Source organism: Pteronotus mesoamericanus, unplaced genomic scaffold (genome assembly GCF_021234165.1).
Source record: "Pteronotus mesoamericanus isolate MK-2021 breed Mesoamerican mustached bat unplaced genomic scaffold, CSHL_Meso_final contig_164, whole genome shotgun sequence".
Taxonomy (NCBI): Eukaryota; Metazoa; Chordata; class Mammalia; order Chiroptera; family Mormoopidae; genus Pteronotus; species Pteronotus mesoamericanus.
This window is the reverse complement of record NW_026555065.1, coordinates 29,389,667-29,407,142: the sequence shown is the minus strand read 5'-3', so window position 1 is coordinate 29,407,142 and position 17,476 is coordinate 29,389,667. Positions and strand designations below refer to the sequence as shown.

Sequence of the window (17,476 nt, the reverse complement as noted above, 5' to 3'; positions counted from 1 at the left end):
TTTTTTCAAGCCCAGAATATATTAGAGAAGCTAGTGGATTTGGGAAGAATAAATACACGGTATTAGTTTATTTTCTTGTCATATGTTCTTTCTCTTCAGAGAGAGATTTTTGAAGATCACTTTGCCTGTTTAGAAGTTGACATACCAGGTATTCATGTAATGCAATAAAAGAAAAACAAGAGGATTTTCAGTTAACAGACGATTCTACCAAAATTGCATCTGGTTATTTGAAACGTCACTGTGATTCTAAAAAATTATTTTAAAAATGATGTAATCATTCTTGATTGAAAACTAATTGAACATCTTTTTAAAAAAACTGTTCTGCCACTTTCCGAATTTTTGTTCTTTTTTTCTTTTCCTTGTTCATTCTCTGTCAGTTTTCTTCAATGTTGTTTTTTCCCCTTCTTAATGTTTTCTTCCTAACTACTCCATTGTGAAAGTGTCTCAGATCTAAGTACATATCTGGGTGACAAGTTGTGAGATTTGGTCACAGATATCAAAAAGGAGTATTGGGTTAGCAGAACAATCGCTCTTTTCTTTCTGTGCCCCTTGCTTTAAAGCCACAGGGGCGAGGTGGCTGCACTCACTTTACAGGACCCTGAGCGTGCAGAGGTGTTACCACTTCAGAAGTTCACAGTGCGGGCGAACACTAAGGGGACAGAAGTTTACAGTGCTGTGGTGCTCTCTACCCCCGGTTCACACCCATCCATTTGGATTCGTTCATGTGCCAAGGAGCACGCTATCTAGCACTTAGCAGTGAGGTGCAAGGTAGTTCTCTTCCCTCTCATTCCCTTAGAAAATGCCCCTGATCCACAACTATCTTGTATGTACATCTCTTCTTGTGATTCAGCTATGTTCTTTTTAAAAATCTATTAGGGTGACATTGATTAATAATGTTATATGGGTTTCAGGTGTACATTTCTATGATACATGATCTGTATATTGCACTGTGTGCCCGCCACCCAAAATTTGACCCCCTTTACTTGTTACTACTCCCCATCCCACTTCCCTCTGGTAACCACCATACCATGGTCTGTGTCTATGAGTTTCTTTTTGTTTTTCTTGTTTATGCCTTTGCTCTTTGCTTTCAGTTTTATATTCCACATTTGAGTAAAATCATATGACCTATGTTCTTATTCAAACTTTTTGCACTATACCAGCTTAAGAGACGTAGTAATTGGAAAACAGCAAAAAGCATACAATTCACAAGAGAATGTGACCAATAACCAAATGTTTAACTTTACTATTAAATAATTAAAAATGCAGAATAGTGAAAAATTTTACCTATCATGTGGGCCAAAATTTTAAAAATGTATAATACCCACCATGGGTGAGGGAACAGGAAAACGGTCACTCTCAAATTCTTGGTAGGAGTGTAAATTGATACTACTTATTATAAATAATTTGGCAATATTTATTAAGATTTTAAATGGACATACTGTTTGAACAACTTCTATAAATCTGTTCTATCAAAATACAAGCTCAAATGACTAAGGATGTATCTCCGTGGTTGTTCATTGCAACTTTGTTAATAATTGACAAAATATGGAAAATTTCTAAATGTCTATCAATTGAGAAATACTTAAATTATATATCATACTTAGAAGAGGCTCTGCCTGTACTGACATGGAAGATATCAGTTATATATTTATGAAAAGAAAAGATGCAGAATGGGGGGGAAAGATGCAGAAAAAATGTATTGCTTGCCATTTTTATGAAGATGAAACACTGCACACATGTGAGCACACACACATGTTTAAGTACAATATATATGTATATAATCTACTCTTTGTTGTTTTAGCCCTCTCTTTCCTTCTCATTTTTTTCTTTTAATTTGTTTGATATTGTCCTCCACTTTCTAACTTCAAAACATTACAAGCTACAGTATTCAAAGTATCATGGTACTGGTATAAATACAGACTTATAGACCAATGGTACAGAACAGAACAGACCAGAACAGAGAGTCCAGATATAAATCCACACATACATGGTCAAATGATTTGCAACAAAGGAGCCAAGACTACAAGTGTCTCAGGAAAGAATGGTCTCCTCAACAAATGATGTTGGAAAAACTGTACGTCCACTTGCAAAAGAATGAAATTGGATCCTTATCTTACAGTATAAACAAAAATCAACTCAAAATTGATTATAGACTTAAACATAGCATCTAAAACTATAAAATTTCTAGAAGAAAACATAGGGGGAAAGCTTTATAACATTAGTCTGGGCAATTATTTCCTGGACATGAAACAACAAAGCAAAGATAGACAAGTGGTAGTCACTCTTTTAGTCAAACTTAAAATCTCCTACACAGCAAAGGTAATAATCAACAGAGTTAAAAGGTAGCCTATGGAATGGGAGGAAATATTGCAAACCATATGTCTCATAAGGTGGTAATATCTCAAAATATGTACTGAACTCTTAACACAATAAAAACAAACAAAACCCTGATTTAAAAATGTACAAAGGACTTGAATAAATTTTTCTTCAAAGAGGTCATACAAATGGCCAACATGTACATGAAAAGATGCTCAACATCACTAGTTATCAGGAGAGAGCAAATCAAAACCACAGTGAGCTATCACCTTACACATGTTAGGTGGCTCGCAGCATGTGTGAAAAGGGCAGGGGAGTGGTGTAGAGAAACAAGTGATGAAGATTTGGAGAAACTGGAACTCTTGTGCATTGTTGGTAGGAATGTAAAATGGTGCAACCACTATGAAAAACAGTATGAAGTTTCCTCAAAAAATTAAAAATAGGACTATCACATGATCTAGCAACCCCCGCTTCTGTATATTTATCCAAAAGAATTGAGAACAGGATCTCAAAGAGATTACTTGCATTTCTGTGTTCATTGAGACATTATTCACAATAACCAAGTAGAAATAACCTAAGCGTCCATGGACAGATGAATGAATAAAGACAATGAGATATATATACACAACTATATATATATACACACACACACACACACACACACACACAACTATATATATACACAACTATATATATATACACACACACACACACATATATATATATATACGTGTGTGTGTATATATATATATATCCCCATGGCCCCCCACACACATACACATGGAATATTATTCAGCCTTAAGAAAGAAATTCTGTCTCATGCTACAACATGGATTAATTTCGTGGACATTACGCTAAGTGAAGTGAGCCAGTCACAGAAGGACAAATACTGCCTAATTCCATGTATATGAGGTGTCTAAAGTAGTCAAACTCAAAGAAGCAGAAAGCTTCCATGATCTGGGAGGAGGCAATGGACCTAGAGTTTCTTTTGTGCAGGATGAAAAAATTCCAGAAATGTGTTGCAGAGTGTTTTGCATAATGTACCGTACATTTAAAAATTTGTAATAGGGTAAATTTCATGTGTTTTCAACCCACGTGGGGAAAAGATACTAAGAAGGTTTAGGGCACAGATCCATTCAGTGTCCATTGTGTTCCTAACATTTTAGCTGGGTTTGAGAAACTTGGTAGCGTTTCACAATTGAAGAAAGACTGCATGGAAACTTAGAAGTATGTTTTTAGAGATCTAGTCAGAAGTAGACAGAGAATTTGACACAAATAGGGAAGAGAATGCAAATGCTTTGACTTATCACTGCTAACCCCCCTTTTAGGATACAGCCTCACATTTCAGGTTTTTAGTCCAGCTAAAGGTAACAAACCATTTTGTTCTAAACACCTGCTGTGTCAAGTCATTAGACAAGATCTCAAGGAAGCCTGAGTGTGGTGACATCCTCTCCACAGTTCAGCCTGACTGAACAATGAGGTGGGGATGGATTTGCTTGGTTTTCCTAATGACAGACAATCTCAGTCTTAATCTCTCTCTCTTTCAGTTCTCTTATGGTTGCCTTCCTATTGCTTTTAATTAGCTGTTAGAAAAACGAACATTTGTCTTCCTTCTAGGTAGAATGCATTACCCATGGTTTTCAGAAATCTAACTAGATAGCTTGGAGAATGTTTGTTTGAAGGAATCTTTGCTACCCAGTTGTAATGTCATCATAAATTTGTTTCCTGTGCCTATTTCCTTGACATCAATGTGTATGTCATGGCCAAGCTTGTAGCAGTCACTATCCTGGTCATTCAAGAATAGATCTAGTCAATTTCCAGAACCTTTGTTTTTTTTTAATTTGCTTTGCAGTGAATTCAGGTGATGGTTTTATTTGCCCTTTTGGTTCTTTTCAGCAATTTTTAAAAATCACTAAGCTCAACATACTTCATGAGGGTACAGACTTCATCAGCCTGTCATGTCTCCATCCCCAGACTCCAGAGCAGTGCCACAGCAGATATTTGGTAAATGAGTGAATCCATGACTGAATACTTACTTAAAACTTATTGGGTTTTCTTAATTTTGTATTGGACTTTTAAAAATTATTTCACTTTAGCCCTGGCCAATGTGGCTTAGTTGGTTGGGCATGATCTCATACCTGAAAGTTCCCTGGTCCGATTCCTGGTTAGGGCACATACTTGGGTTGTGAGTTTGGTCCCCAGTCCAGGTGCATATGGGAAACAACCAATTGATGCTTCTCTCTTGCACTGATGTTTCTCTCTCTTCCTTACTCTTATCTCTGAAAAAAAAGCTATGAAAAAATGTCCTTGGGTGAAGATAAAAAAATAAAATAAAAATTATTTCACTTTAAATGTGTTCTCTAAGAAAAAGCCAGCAGTTCCATTTTTAAACAGAATGTTTGATATACATAATCTCTTCCTCCTCTGCTTTTGCTTCCATAAAAATAAGTTGAAAATACCAAGTCCCTTCTTTATTTTTTTTAAAGTACCCCCATGGATCTTTCTCGAAGGCTAATGTTGAAATTATTAAACTGCATGTTAGACTGAAAAATCAGATTTTCCTTTTATCTTGATGAAGTCTTGGTATTTACCATATTTTAGTTCTGATAGTTACATAAAAGTAGCCATTCTGAGCAGAGAAAGGAAAGACAAAGGGCTGGCAGTAAGTAATTCAGGATTGGTCAATGTAATTAGATAGTTTGCATGATTAGACAATCTTGGTTGAACAAACTCATAGTATCTCTTATTCTTCAACCAGGAAACAACTCAGCTAGTCTGGTACCAATATATATGTAGGTGTTAGTTACTATTTGATCTTGTCTTCACTATATTCTGGTAAATTGATAAGTACTTTGGTGGGAGAAGAAGCATAGCTGTTTAGTTTAGCTTGTATTTTACTCAGGAAAGTGAAGTTAAAAACACAAAATTTGGTAATGTTTTGAGTGCATGTCTCATGGATTTTTGTAGCCGTGCCTCATGAGAGAAAAGGTAACTTCTTCCCTTGAGGACCACTGTGTGTTATGTCATTAGGAACTCATTTGGCTTACTAGGTTTAGAGGAACACAACATAAAGATTGAAATAATTGTCAGTGAGGTATTTGGAGTATCTAAAAAGTTGTAAAAGTTTTGGTACACTTGTATATTATTTAAAAAGAACAATTCTAAATAATTTAAAATTAAAGCTTTCTATACAAAGTATTATATTACTTATATTAACAATAGCACAAATATGAAGCAACCTAACTCTCCAAAACTTACTTAAATAATCTGTCAAGAACTATAATAGGTGCTTTACATATATTGTCATTTATTTTTAGAATAAACATACAAGCTAATCCAGTCATCCCTACTTCATGACAAAGAAGTTGAATACCTATCAGTACAGTTACTTTTCCAAGGTCATATCACTGATAAACTGCTGAATCAGGATCACAATGATCTGTCCCCTAAATTACTCAGCAGATTACACTGCCAAGAATGGAGGCTATGAAGTGACTTAAAAAGGAAAAGCATGAAAAATATGGCTATGATAAGTTAAAAAGTCAGATTTGCAATTGCCACATATTGCAATTAAAACATAGTTAAGAAGTGTTTCAGTGATAGGGTAAAATATTATAAAAAGATTTTAGTGCTTGTATTAGCCTGGTGGAATTTGGGGTGGTGTTTTTTTTTTTTATTTTCTAAAATATTTATAGTTGTGGGTAAGTTACTTTTAAAGTAAAGGGCTATTAAAGTAGAATGATAGAGCATCAGTTTAGTTCAACAGTCGGAGTATCTCAAAAACTCAGTGTTTTTGATATGCTTCTGAAAAATTGCATGGTCATTTCAGCTTGTGTTGATTTTTTGTTTAAATTCCAGATCATCAAGTTACTGGATGGAAAACGATCTCAAACTGTGGGAATCTTGATATCTAGTTTGCATTTAGAAATGAAGGATATCCAGCAGGGTAAGTTTCCTCCATCAGTTTTTCCCCAACTTTTACTTTTTCAGCATTTTATTGTGAAAGATTTCAAAGATATAAAAATTTAGTATGCCGTAGTGAATCTTATGTGCCCACTACCCAGATACAAAACAATCAGCTCCCTCTTATTTTATATGAAGCACCCTTTCTACACCAACTAAATTATTCTGAAGCAAAACTCAGACATAATTCATCTGTTAAAAATGTAAGTTCATGGCTAAAAGATAAAAGACATTTTTTCAAGCATAACTCAAGTGCCATTATCATACACTAAAAACATTTACAGTTATTTCTCAATATCATCAACTATGCAGTTCTAATCTCCCTGATTGTTTGTATACTCACTGATTTATCCTTTTGTTTACAGTTAGTTTGATTGAGGATCCAAACAAATTTTATGCATTGCCTTTGATGTGTCTCTTAGGTTTCTTTTAATCTAGAGGTTTCTACCATCCATCTTTTCCTTTGTAATTAATTTTTTGAAGAAACCATGTCACTTGTCCTGTGGAGCTTCCTACAAGATTTTGCTGATAGTATTGCCATTTTTTATTTGTTAAGTTTTTCTGTTGCCTATGGTTCCTGCAAACTGTTAGTTTGATCTAGAGACTTAATCTGAATGGGAGGAAAATACTTCATAGATACTATTGTATATTCTGTCAAGAACTACATAATATCTGGTTACTTCTTTATGATGTTAGCATTAATGATCTTTACCTAGATTAATTATTTTGTTAGATGTTTTCAAAATAATAATATACAAATTCCATCATTTCCTTATTAGTTGGGATACTATTATGGAGAAGCGCTGTTCTTTATTCACTTGTTGTATCACTGTTTCTTAATCCCTTCTTTTATTCAAATGGCACTATTTCAATTTTGCTGTCTTTGGCTCAGTTTGAAATGAGACATTTGAAGAGGGAAGTTTTATGTGTATATGGTTTTCTTAGTCTGTTAAAAAAAAGACCCAAACCATCTTATCTTTTGACATCTGTGTCTTGCATGAAAACAATACTCCCCTTTCTCAGTAATCAGTTAAATGTAAATCTTCAACATATTGCTGAATATTTTCTGAGTAGTAACACTATCTGTTGTAGATACTTCCAGTAGAACTTACCACAGTGGAAACCCTCTCAAAGCACACTGTCCCTCATGTTTCAGTCTGTGTTGCCTCCAAGTTGCTTTATTTTGCTTGCATCAGAAGACTCCCATAGGTTGTAAATGGAAGGACACTTTCAATATTTTCACACACTACTTTTCCTCTCAAAAGAGCTTTGTTAAGGGCTTAAAATTTGCTTTATTGCAAAAAATAAAGACTCCACACAAAACTGAAAACATCCTGAATTAGGTGACAGTCACAGAGTATTCAAATAAATGGTCTATTTTTAATAATTAAGCTTAATAGTAGAACTAAATATTTAAGTATGAATACTAGACCTCCAAAAATGTTGCAGTGATTAATTTGAAGTAGGTGCAGATCATGGTTAAAAAGGTCCACTATTGAAATTAGAAAGGAATTCTTTAGTAACTTTAGGTGTTAGGTCTTCTAGTAGAATTGAATTTGGGGTAAATTCAAACCAGGAAATGATGATGCTACACAAAGGAAAAATTTTAAAACAACAACAAAATAGCAGCAGGGAAGCTTATAGTCATACGTCAAGGATACTAACATTTTTTATGCAATCATTGCAATTAAAAAGTGGTTCTTCAGGTTCAGAGGCAGAGATTTGTCCTAGGAAATAGCACTCTTCATAAGCCTGATAAAAACCAAGTATGCATAGTTTCATCATCACCATGATGTATAGCACTATGGATATGAGTTTTCACACTGACAACAGCACCTTAGGCTTTACTCAGTTCTTTTTAGGTATGTCCTGCTCTAGTATATCAGGTTGCCCTATGGGTAAGAGTTGTTCCTGCCAACTCAGGACCATAAACTTTCCCATGGATTTCCAGCCTCGTTGGCTTGAATGTTCACTGTGAGTTGGGTAAGGGAGGTCTCCAATATTCTACTCTGGACAAGAACATGCTTATGTGTAGCAAAAGTGAACTTACGTTTTAGCATTGGAAATGCCAACTGCAGCATTACAGACTTCTAGGACCTGTGGGCGCCATTTTAGTTTTCTCCTGCTTCAGGAACCTCTGTAATCCACCACACAGTTGGCTCCTAAGCTCCATTTCATGTCTTCATTTAGTAATGCATTCCAGATGAATATGGCAATATAACCTGAGCTTAATTTTTCTTCAGAATCATTTGACTGACACTGGCATCCGAAGGTCACTTAGGAGCCAGGCTATGTCAGTTACATTTCATTCTGAGTCCATGTCTGGTTGTGAATGGAATGCACTTGGCCTTGTGTTGTCATCCTGATGAAAGGACTCCCTGTGCTGACGTTGGCCTAAAACGTTTGTTTTCATGTGGGGGGTGTGGCTGCAGTGAGACCTGATTGGGGCAGGCCAGCTGGCAGCCAGGCAAGGTCGCACAGCACGACAACCGTGGTGAAGTGACCATGGTTCAGAGGCTGTTCTTCAGCCTTCTGGGCACATGTCCGTCTTTATCACTGCACAAAGTCAAGCTCGCTAACTTACTTTTGAAACTCACAAGGAGCTGATGTATACATTGTATAGCCAGTGTGTTTCCTTTGTCACGATGAAAATATTTATCATATATGTTCATCATTAGCTCCCTATCACTTGTCTCTGCTTGGCATTATATATTGTTAATTCTGTTTTGCCTTTTGCTGCGATTACAGGTTGGTCACCTAGAAAATTGTTTGGGGTATTTCAGCCCACAGTTTTCTTCCACGGATGGATAACAGTTTTTACTGGTTCAACTCTTAAAAAGGAACATTATTTTCCTCATTTGTAGAGTGGGCACTTCTCCACTGCCCACTAGATACTGCCTGTAGTGTATATTCAAGAAGTGAAATTTGGGGGCTATACCTCAAAGTCTTAAATCTGCAAATAGAGAACCAGTGTCTATTCCATTATGCCATGTTGCATTTCTTTGCTAAGAATTTCTCTGATAATTAAGCATTGTGTGCAACTAATTGGGCTAATGTATCATACATAAAAAGTTACTCAATAAACTTTTTTAAATCTATCTTTATTTTAAAAATAAACTAAACCTTAGACTAGATGGACTCTGAATGTCATATATTCCATTAGTGCATTTGGACAAAACTTCTCTCCTTTCCTCCCTCTGTCCCTCCCTCCCTCTCTTAGTAAACATGCTTTGAAGGCCAGCTCTGTATCAGGCACCATGATGACCACAATACGTAAGATTCAGACTCTAGCACTCTCAAGAGTTCACAGGATGGTGGGAGAGATGTAAACAGCAGCCCAAGATTACAATAGAGTCATCTATGAAACAACAAAGCAATATCCTGTCTCCTCCCATAAAACGTCAGATGAATCTTAGAGGGTAAAATGAGGGTCATCACACAGAGAAGCTATTCCAGAGGAAAGAAGGCATGTGTAAAGGAGGTACAGCTCAGGTGTATAGATTATGTGTGAGTGTTGTTTCAGGGCACAGGGCTAGAATGGCAAGCCAGCATCCTGTGCAGAAAGGGCTGAGTCTCATCACATAGAATGTGGACATTATCCCATCAGTAACAGGGAATGACAATTTAAGATGGGCAGTCTGTGATCTGATTTTGAGCACAGATATATCTTTCGGGCTGAAAAAGACAGGCCTCCCAGGCCTGCCATGTTCTGGGCACAGCTTGTTTCTCCTTGAGCATCTCTTGCTGCATCTCCTGCTGCAGTTGGCTGTGCTTACTTCCCCCCTCATTGCCCTCTAACCTCTTCCATTCCTTAAAGGGGCCATGTTCTTTCCTTCCTGTGAGTCTTTGAGGGCACGTCACATTTTAAGTGAACAGCACTGCATGTATGCTCTGTTTAAAATACTTTTCCACCCCACCCTTTATAGCCGGCTCCTTTTCTTTTCTAGGTTTCAGCTCAAAAGGCCTTTCCAGATCCCCCCTCATTTAAGTCCCCCTAAGTTAATTATCTTTTATTCCATACAGCACTGAATATTTTATTTGTTCATCTACTTACGTTCTCATTTGTGTTCATCTCCAGAACATACTCTCCAGGAGGGAGACTGCTCACTGACGTATCCCTAGCACCTTGCATGGGGCCTGGCTCCTGGGTGATGATCATCAAGTGTCTGAAAGTGGATAAATCTGTTAGAAAGGGATTGTGATTGTTGAGATAAGTGATGAAAGCCAGAATTAAGGCTGTGTCTGTAGAAATGTAAAGGAGGACACCATGTACAAGGGCTATTTGGAGAGAGAATTGCTGTAGTTAGCCATGTCAGATGCAAGCAGGGTTGAAGAAGTCTTATGTGTACGTTGGGTTTCTGGCCTTAACAAGAATGTGTAAAATGACGCCAAAAACATAAACTGGAAATAGAGGAGGAAAGGCTTGGGTAGAAGCAGAAAGGTCAATTCAGTTTTGGATGATTTGAGTCTGAGATGACTGGAGACATTTAAGCTGAAGCATACAACGAGCATCTGAAAATTCTAGCCTGGTGTTAAAAAGATAGAGCTAGGTTAGAGATACAACACCCCCAGAGGGTACCCACCTTTATCTGTCTCTCTCTACCCAAGATGTGGTTGGGCATCTTGTAGGAGAAAGTCAAATCCATTTGCTGACTAAGTTTAAAGCACTGTATGAGTAAAGCCAGGACCTTGGTCACAGAGGAAGAATGGTTTAAGGAGACTGACCGTAATACCCACAGCATTTGTACTTGATCCTGGAGAGGCTCTGAAGAAGCGATTTACTTCTTGCTGGTTTTCCATCCACTAAACTGGATGACTTGTATTTAAAAGCATTTTGGGATCCTTGGACACAGTTACTGCCTGCATGATTGCAAATCAGTGTTTTCATTCCACGTTAGTGATTTTCTCTTATTCTTTTCCCAGGGGAGATGGAAAATTGCTGTTGACTATTCTTGATATAAACCTCTGCATGCATTGCAACAGACGAGGTGCCAGAAACCTCCTGGCATTCATTTGGAATTTCCCGTACACTCAGAATTTATATTTATAACATTTAATCTAACATCAAAATAAGACATTTTTCAGTTTAGTTCCTACCAGTCCAGAATCTCAGTTTGGAAGTTCAGCAGCATTGAAGACTTTGTTTCTGTTTAAAATGTAAATTTTAAGTTAAAATATAAGAGGATGCCAGTTAGTTATATGCCCAGAGTCTGACCCCCAGATCTGAGAATGCCCGCTAGACCTTGCTCACTTTTGCCTAATAATTTCTAGAAATACCTGTCAAGGTTTAGGCTCGTTGTTTAAAATATGATTAATTTGACCAGACGCCTGAAATTCACCATGAATTCTCTAGGAGTATCCTGAGGAACATTGTGATTTTAGCCTCAAAGACCCTATGCTCAAAGGCAGTTGGTCTCCAAAATTTATACTGTGTACTCCTATCAATAAAAAGGTTTAGAGCATGCTTCTCAAGGTATGTTTTCTAAAACATGTCCATCATGTAAATGTGTGATAGAATATCCATGTTATAAAACATATGTGAAAATATGAATTAAAATGAGATTAATAATAATTTTTAATGTTTTTCTAATTTTTATGGCTTTGGGTCGTCATTAGCTAATACCTCAAGGCTCAATATGTAAGTAGAGTGAGGCTCATTATTGACAATAGCGGGTTTAGACCTGGATTTCAGTCTCTTAATAACTTCTTTTGTAAATGAGGGAGATCCGAGTCTTGGCAAATCTGATCCGAGTGTCCTTGGTTTTGTCATTCCATGACTGATGAAAAATTTGTACTTACAATCAAAGTGTCGGCTCTGTCCTCTTCTTGTTGATGGATTATCTTCAATCTGGGCTTCCCTGCAGGACTCTTTTGAAGCCAACTTGTTTGTTTTGTCAAATTTAGTTAAAAGCAGATTTTAGAATCAGAAAACTTTTAATTGCCCCCCCTACCATCACATTATGTTGAAAGTAAAAGAACAAGGGAGGATGCCACCTATGGAGGCATCTACCCACCGAAGGTGACATGTGATCATGAATTGCTGACATACGGAGTGAAGATGTAGGGACAATCAACTTCTTAAATGTTGGCAGAGCTCAATTTAAAAAAATCTTTAGATAAATATAAACGGTAGCTTTAATACTGCCCTTTCCTTCTCCACCTCTCTCGTCCTCCCACTGTGTCTAAAACACCTGAGGAGCAGGGTTCCGCCCACCTCTTTTTAAACCACTGTACATTCCTTCACTCAGAGCTGAGGCCAGAAAGCAGAGGGTGGCCTTTCTTTGTACTTTACCTTCAGGCACTGACTGAGACCATCCAATCTGCCTGGAATGTAATTTTGGCTTAAAAGAACCAGAACTAATGGCAGAACAGAAGCAGCTTAACCCAAACTGTTTCTCATTCCACTGCCCTACAGAGAATCGGGGGATGAAGGAGGGGAAGTGGTGTGAATTCTATGCCGTATCCCTTCTTTGAGGTTTGAACCATGTACAATTTTAATTGCACCTATAAAATGGCACTTTGGGCGCCTCCAGGCTTATAGTACATGCCTGGACTTGGGTGACAGTTGGGATTTTTCTTTATAAGATTGAGTGATTTTGAGTTTTTGGAATAGGTAAGTGTCCCTTTTGGGGTTTTCATTCCTTCTGACTCCCAGCCGGCTCCTCTTCCCTGTGTTCTTTACACTTACCTCCCGTTTCCATCAATGCCTGGATTAAGGTCCATATCAATTAATGCGACACACAATGTTGATAAGGTTGTGAAATATATTCCCTAGATAGTTCTTATTCTTTATGTATCTGGAGGCAATTTTTGTTTGTGTTTCTTTATTCTTTGTACCTTTGCCTTCTTAGTCAGTTCTGGCATGCGCTGTAAAAATGCAATTATTAATATCTTTTTAAGAAAATTAGCCTTTATATTAGATTTTATTTTCTTTTTAAATGTATAATATTTTAAGATAATGACTACAAGTTCCAGATTTCTCTTTTCTAGAAATTTGTTTTGCTATGACTTCAGCTGCAATACTGATTATTTTGAATAGCTGGAAGTAGCTAAAAAGATTGCGTATTGATAATTTTATCCCACAACTGCAACAACATATTTGAATTAAGTATTAGTGATAACTAAATAATGGTGCAGAAAATACAAATGAAATTTTTGTGGCAGGGGCTGTATGTGATTCCCACAGGGAAACTGCTGATTAATGTAAAAGCCCGTGATACTATTTACCAAGGCTTCAGTAAGGACTGTTGTGGGTGGTTGGTTTAACTGGGGGAGGGGTGTGTGTGTGTGTGTGTGTGTGTGTGTGTGTGTGTGTGTGTGTACCAGGTTTCAGGTGGTGAGGATTTTATGGGCAGTGACTATTTATAGTCTAAAACTTATAAAGGGATAAAAGAAGTATAATATCATACATAGTCCAGTAAATTTGATTATGGAACTGAGCCTTGAAAATCAAGCCATGTGATTTTTGTGCCTTAGTACCATCATCAGTAAAACTAGGGACAACATACCTTGGCCAGAGTGACTCAGTTGGTTGGAGCATTGTCCTGTACACCAAAAGGCCACTGGTTTGATTCCTGGTCAGGGCACATACCTAGGTTGTGGGTTTGATCCTTGATCGGGATGCATATGGAAGGAAACTGATTGATGTTTCTCTCTCTCTTTTTCTTTCTCTCTCCCTCTCTCCTTTGCTCCTTTCCCCTCTCTCTAAGAATCAATGAACATGTTCTTGGCGGGAATTAAGAAAAAAATTTTTTTAAAAATTGGCACAGCACTAACATCCACTTTGTACAATGAAATATAAAACAGAGCCATACCTGGCACACAGAAAGCTCCCAATAAATGCTTGCTATTAAGTTATTGCATATTAATCCCCAGTAAAACCTTCCTGCTGTCCCCACCCCCTAGTGTAGCGGCCAGAGATTCCTTTAAGCTGCTTAATAGTTGGTGCCCTCAGAATTTTATCCGACTCTGTGCTTAGAGTGAAGTTTGGGGCACAACTGTGTCTGCACAGGTGTGCCTGCTGCCGATTGGAGGTGGAACATAGTGGCCAGTAGGAAAAAAGCGAGGCATATTGAGGGGAGGTTATACGAGAGCTATGACCACTGTGAAGGACGTGGTTACAGAGTTCTCAGTGGGGGCAGGTTCTGTGATGCTCCTGTCCTGATCCACCTCCATGTTCCTTCCTTCTTTTCACCCCTTGCCCAGTTATGTCATGAACTTGGTCTTTCCTGTTCGCGATGGTCTTGTTGTTGGGAAGTGAGGCTTTGGGGAGATGTTCCTGCTTTGCCTTTCCTAGTCTCTCAGAGTCTCCTGCTGCCTCCTCCCATGACCCCACATCCTTGCCTTTTCCTTGGTAGAAGTCAAGGGAATTAGTGTGGGGGGATGGGTTACCTGAAAGTTTTAAAAATGCAAGGCCTTCTCTCTCACTTTCGATATCCTGTTCTCTTTTTCTTACAAATTGAGTATTTATCAAGCCCTGAAAATAGTAGTAATTGGAACAAAACATCTAGGTATTATATTGGCTATTTGCAAGTTAAAATTATTAACAAAATAATTTCTATTAATAGCATCAAACAATCCTATTAATCTTTGTTTTCTTGGGCCAAGAATAAATCTAGTACACTTGCAAATGATTATTAAAATCCCACTTTGTATAAGGTATCGTGTCAACTACTTAAGGAAACATGAAGAAGAATAAAGTAGGCTACATAGAGCTTATTTTTTTAAATAAGTATTTATTTATTTTTAGAGAGAGGGGAAGAGAGGAAGAAAGAGAGGGTGAGAAACATTGATGGAGAGAGAAACATCAATTGGTTGCCTCTCTGAGCCAAAAATCCAGGCAAGTGCCCTGGCTGGGAATCAGACTGGCGGCATTCTTTCGCTTTGGGCTAGAGCATATTTTTTTTTTTTAATTAATTTATTTACTTTTTAAATACATTTGTCTCTGCCTTCCCCCCACCACTTTCCCTTGCCCCCTCCCACCTTCCCTCCCTCAGCTCTTCCCCTTTGGTTTTGTCCATGAGTCCTTGCTATATGTTCCTTGACTTTCCCCTTAGAACATATTTTTAAAACCAACATTAGTAAAAGCCGGCACACTGACCTAGGCTTCTCTACTTGTGACATCTTCCACACCTTGGATGACAAGATTTCCTTTGGCTAATCTAACCAACTAAGGAGTATGCCTTCCTCTCTTAATATCCCACGTGTTTCTTGCTTCAAGGTGCTTTTTCAGTCAAAAATATAACAGCTCCCATGAGTAACTGCTTGACTCTTATTTATCAGATAGATGCCCTTCAGACAGCAAGCAGTCATCCTCTGTCTATGTGACGTGGTTCACTTCGGGATAGAAAAGTGTGCAGGGTTAAAAATGGCTGCAGGGCTGAGAGAATTCTTGCATGTTCTTTCTGCTTACCCTGGTCCAGTGCAAAGCTGTCTCCAGACTGGGGAGGGAATTTGCCTATTGTGTGAGTCCCTGACCCTGTGCATGTGCCTGAAGCAGGCACATAGTTTTTATGTGCGCCTGTTAGTTTGAATTTGTGATACTGATCTGCTTTTTGTCCCTGCTGACGGTTATTATATCTTAATGGGCGAAACACTACTCTAATGATCCTTGTGTATATAATTCTTGGAGTACAGAGCAGGCACCAGAGGACCACATAAAAATGTTTGCCTCAATTTCCCTGCAAAAAAGGAGCCCAGAAACCAGACTTGACCAAGTAACAGATTTTTAAAGGTAAAGGAACCCAATAAAATTACCAGCTTTTCACAGCGTGTGTCTACTTCCTTTCGGCATATTGTGAGGTGTAGGTGAAATATTCTAGCTGAACTGACAGTGTGAGTGGGAATAACTAAGGAGAGAGGGAGATAAAAGTAAAAACCACCAGCAATGATTGATATTGCAGTAGCAATGAGTTGTTGGGGTCTCCCCTTTGTGGATTTGACACTTCACCTTTCTGGCACCATCTGCAGGGGTGTTGCTGTAATGAGCCCTGTACAGATGGGAGCAAAAGCTAGGATTACGTGGAATTACTGTATCAGGGCTTTGAGGCGTGCTGTAGAATTATGCAGGCTGGTGTTTGCTTATTCAGCTTATAAGATAAAAGGTGTGTATGGGTGTTTGAGTGTGTGATTCTCTGTATGAGAGAGAGGCAGGCAGACAGAGCAAGAGAAATAGAGTGTGTGTTTTAAGGTATAAAATGGAGGGAGCTACCTGATCCGAGGCAATTCCAAAAATGTTTTAATCAATGATTGACTTCTTTCTATATCATAATCATAAGTTAACTAATTAGATGGGTTCCTGTGATGCTAATAAGTTTGATGGTAAGTGCCTTCAGGAGCCGAATCTTTAATACACTGCCCCAGAATTTTGGAAGTAGAATTATCTGGTATTGATTCTCGCTTTATGTAGAAATTTAACTTTTTGGTGAGTAGGGGGCAGAATTATGTACATGCAAGACAGCTCTCCTAGGAGAACTAGGACTTTGGAGTTTTGTTTGTTTGTTTGTCTGTTTTACATTTTAGACCTTTGGCCAATAACCTAACTTCTGTTGGCCACTTTGTAGGATAGAAATGATATAAATAATTTAATTTCCTTAAACTCATGTGCTCAACCAGGTGATCTCTTTATAGTGCCCCTACTACTTTTGAATTTTATTTTACTATTATTTTTAAGACCCTTACATGGAAGAGGAGAAACCTCAGTGGGATTCTTGGTGCTGACCCTAAATTTATCTGTCATCTGCTTCTTTCTTTACCAGTCATTTCTTCTCTCCCATTCCTCCCCCAGGTCCTGGAGGGAAGATCAGCTGGCATGTCCAGCTCCTAGGCTCCTCTGCCTTTTTCTGTGGGTGGCCCAACGGTCTTCCCCCAAATCTAGGCATAAAGCCTCTGAATGGTTTACACTTCATTTTCCTCAGTCCCAGAGCTGAGTGGTACACCCAAGATGCTCTCTAGCGTCTTTGTCCTCTGTTCTTGCTCTTTCTGTCCACAAGACTCAGGTTTTTGCTACCTTTGCCCACTGGAAGAGGTTCAAAACCAGTCATTCCAAACTTTAACATGTCCTATGTCCTATAACTCTATCCAACTTACTCCCCCACTCATAACTACTCAATGCTTCCCTACAGTACAACAAGTGCATGGCAGGCTCTTTGTTATTCAGAATCCCACAAGATCTTGGTCCAAACCGTGTTAATCTTAT

General features: G+C 38.0%; 1 protein-coding gene across 1 annotated transcript in view; it reads left to right on the top strand.

Annotated features, from left to right (window-relative positions):
* Window positions 1-17,476, top strand: part of FMN1 (formin 1) — a 342,380-nt gene that overhangs the window by 196,098 nt on the left and 128,806 nt on the right. Inside the window, exon 7 of the mRNA XM_054565622.1 lies at window positions 6,175-6,262. Coding sequence (XP_054421597.1) covers window positions 6,175-6,262 — 88 coding nt within the window. The remainder of the gene's footprint in view (window positions 1-6,174; window positions 6,263-17,476) is intronic.